Source organism: Carlito syrichta, unplaced genomic scaffold, assembly GCF_000164805.1.
Source record: "Carlito syrichta isolate Samal-C Ts95f unplaced genomic scaffold, Tarsius_syrichta-2.0.1 Scaffold111640, whole genome shotgun sequence".
NCBI lineage: Eukaryota > Metazoa > Chordata > Mammalia > Primates > Tarsiidae > Carlito > Carlito syrichta.
Genome location: NW_007055736.1, coordinates 39,769 through 42,041, shown reverse-complemented (window position 1 = coordinate 42,041; position 2,273 = coordinate 39,769). Strand labels below are relative to the sequence as shown.

At 41.5% G+C, this 2,273-nt stretch overlaps 1 protein-coding gene across 1 annotated transcript in view; it reads left to right on the top strand.

Annotated features, from left to right (window-relative positions):
- Positions 1-2,273, top strand: part of ABHD18 (abhydrolase domain containing 18) — a 35,119-nt gene that overhangs the window by 6,676 nt on the left and 26,170 nt on the right. Inside the window, exon 3 of the mRNA XM_008070498.2 lies at positions 1,651-1,751. Within this exon, the coding sequence (XP_008068689.1) occupies positions 1,651-1,751 (101 nt within the window). The remainder of the gene's footprint in view (positions 1-1,650; positions 1,752-2,273) is intronic.

The following is a 2,273-nucleotide window of genomic DNA, read 5'->3' as shown; positions in this document are numbered from 1 at the left end:
TTGTTTAATTTTAAAATCTATTATATAGGCCGGGATGGCCAGGAGCAGCCACTGCACTCTAGTCTGGGTGACAGAGTGAGACTCCAACTCAAAAATAAATAAATAAATAAAATAAAATAAAATCTATTATATATATTATGATGTGTAGTTCCAAAAGTGCTTTTTTCTTACCCAATTGCTATCTGAACACTATTTGTTGAATTATTATTCCCTTTCACATTCATTTTTTCTTTCTTCTTTATTAAATAATTAATAAGATACTAGTTTGTGCTACTTCTTTATCAAATAACATTCTCCTAAAATATATAAGAAGAAAACTTTAAGACTTTGTATACTAATAAGCATAAATTAAGACTAAATGGACTTTTGGATGAAAAATTGATATTATACAGATGTTAGGTCTCCCAGAGCACTTTTAAAAATGCAGTGCAATTCCAGTTAAAGTATTTGATATAGAATTTAGATCCATAAAAGCATCATGAAATTTGGAAAATACATGAGAGTGCAGTCAGATCAGGAATATTCTGAAGAGGAAGAGTAATAAGTAATAAGGAAAGACCAGTTCAGTCATGCCTCAATGAGTATTTTGAAACTGCAGTTATAAGCAAGCATGATACTCGTGCACATAAAAATAGGCAAATAAGGTTGGACACAGTGGCTCACTCCTGTAATCGCAGCACATTGGGAGGCCAAGGCAAGAGGATTGCATGAGGCCAGGAGACCACCCTGGGTGACATAGGGAGACCCTATCTCTGTTTGTTTTTTTTTTTCTTGAGTCAATGTCTCACTCTGTCGCCCAGGCTAGAGTGCAATGGGTAGCCTCAACCTGCTGGGCTCAGGTGATCCTTCCACCTTAGCCTACCAAGTAGCTGGGACTACAGGTATGCGCGCCACCATGCCCGGCTAATTTTTTAATTTATTGTAGAGATGAGGGCTCACTAAGTTGCCCAGGCTGGTCTTGAACCCATGGGCTCAGGCAATCCTCTCACCTCGACCTCCCAAAGTACTGGGATTATAGGCGTGAGCCACCATTAGCTGGCCTGTAAATTTTTCTTATAAGTATTTTTATATTGTTGAATTCTCTTAACCAGTGTTTTGTTTTTTTGTTTTTTGGGTTGGAGTCTCACTCTGTCGCCCAGACTGGAGTACTGTGGCCACTCCTGGTCACCGCAGCCTCAACCCGCTGGGCTCCAGCGATCCTTCCGCCTCAGCCTTCCAAGTAGCCGGAACGACAGGCGTGCGCTACCACGCCCGGCTAATTTTTTATTTATTGTGGAGATGAGGTCTCGCCAAGTTGCCCAGGCAGGTCTCGAACCCACGGGCTCAAACAATCCACTCGCCTCAGCCTCCCAGAGGCGCGGGATTACAGGCTGAGCCACCGAGCCCAGCAACCAGTGTTTTAAGTTACTTGTCAATATATGAATAAGATTTGTTTACAGTTTATTTTTCCAACTTGATTGTAATAAAGGATATAAAAGGAAAAGAAATGTGTGTGGCTAGGAACCATGTCTTTAGAAGACAGTGGAGCAAACAAGGCTACGTGGTAGGTGCTGGAAAAGCGATTTTAACTGAATAGGACTTTTTATTAGGAAAACATCCGCGATAGACCTTAGTTTTCTTGTAGGCATCTTGGTTTCGATTTTCTTTCAGATTGAAGAGCAGTCAGACTGTAAGATCCTGGACGGACACTTCGTTTCTCCCATGGCGCACTACGTGCCTGGCATCATGCCAGCTGAGTCTGTGATTGCAAGGTGAGAACTTTTGTGCGGAATGTTAAGTCAGTAAGTTATTTGTGTTCGTTAAAATTATAACAGCAACATCACGTTATTTCAAATTACTCGAGAGTAGCCAGGTGGGTCTAAATTATTGGAAAGGCTGATTTAGAAGATATTTTAATTTTAAGAACATAAGTAGTATATGTACAAGGATGTTCATTGAAGGGTTGTTTATAGTTGCAAAAAATGAGTAATGCCTAAATGTTCACCAATAGGGGATTTGCTAATTATCCATACTGTGCTGTCATTACTGACATGGAAATAGGGTCACGATAAGAGAAAGTTTAAGAAGATAATACAAGCCGGCTCTGTTGTTCAGCCTGTAATCCCGTGCCTTTGGGACACGGAGGTGAGTGGATTGCCTGAGCCTGCGGGTTCGAGACCCACCTAGGCAGGCGAGACCTCATCTCTACAATAAAATCAAAAAATTAGCCGGGCGTGGTAGCACGCCTGTAATTCTGGCTACTCGGAAGGCTGAGGCGGAAGGATCACCTGCTG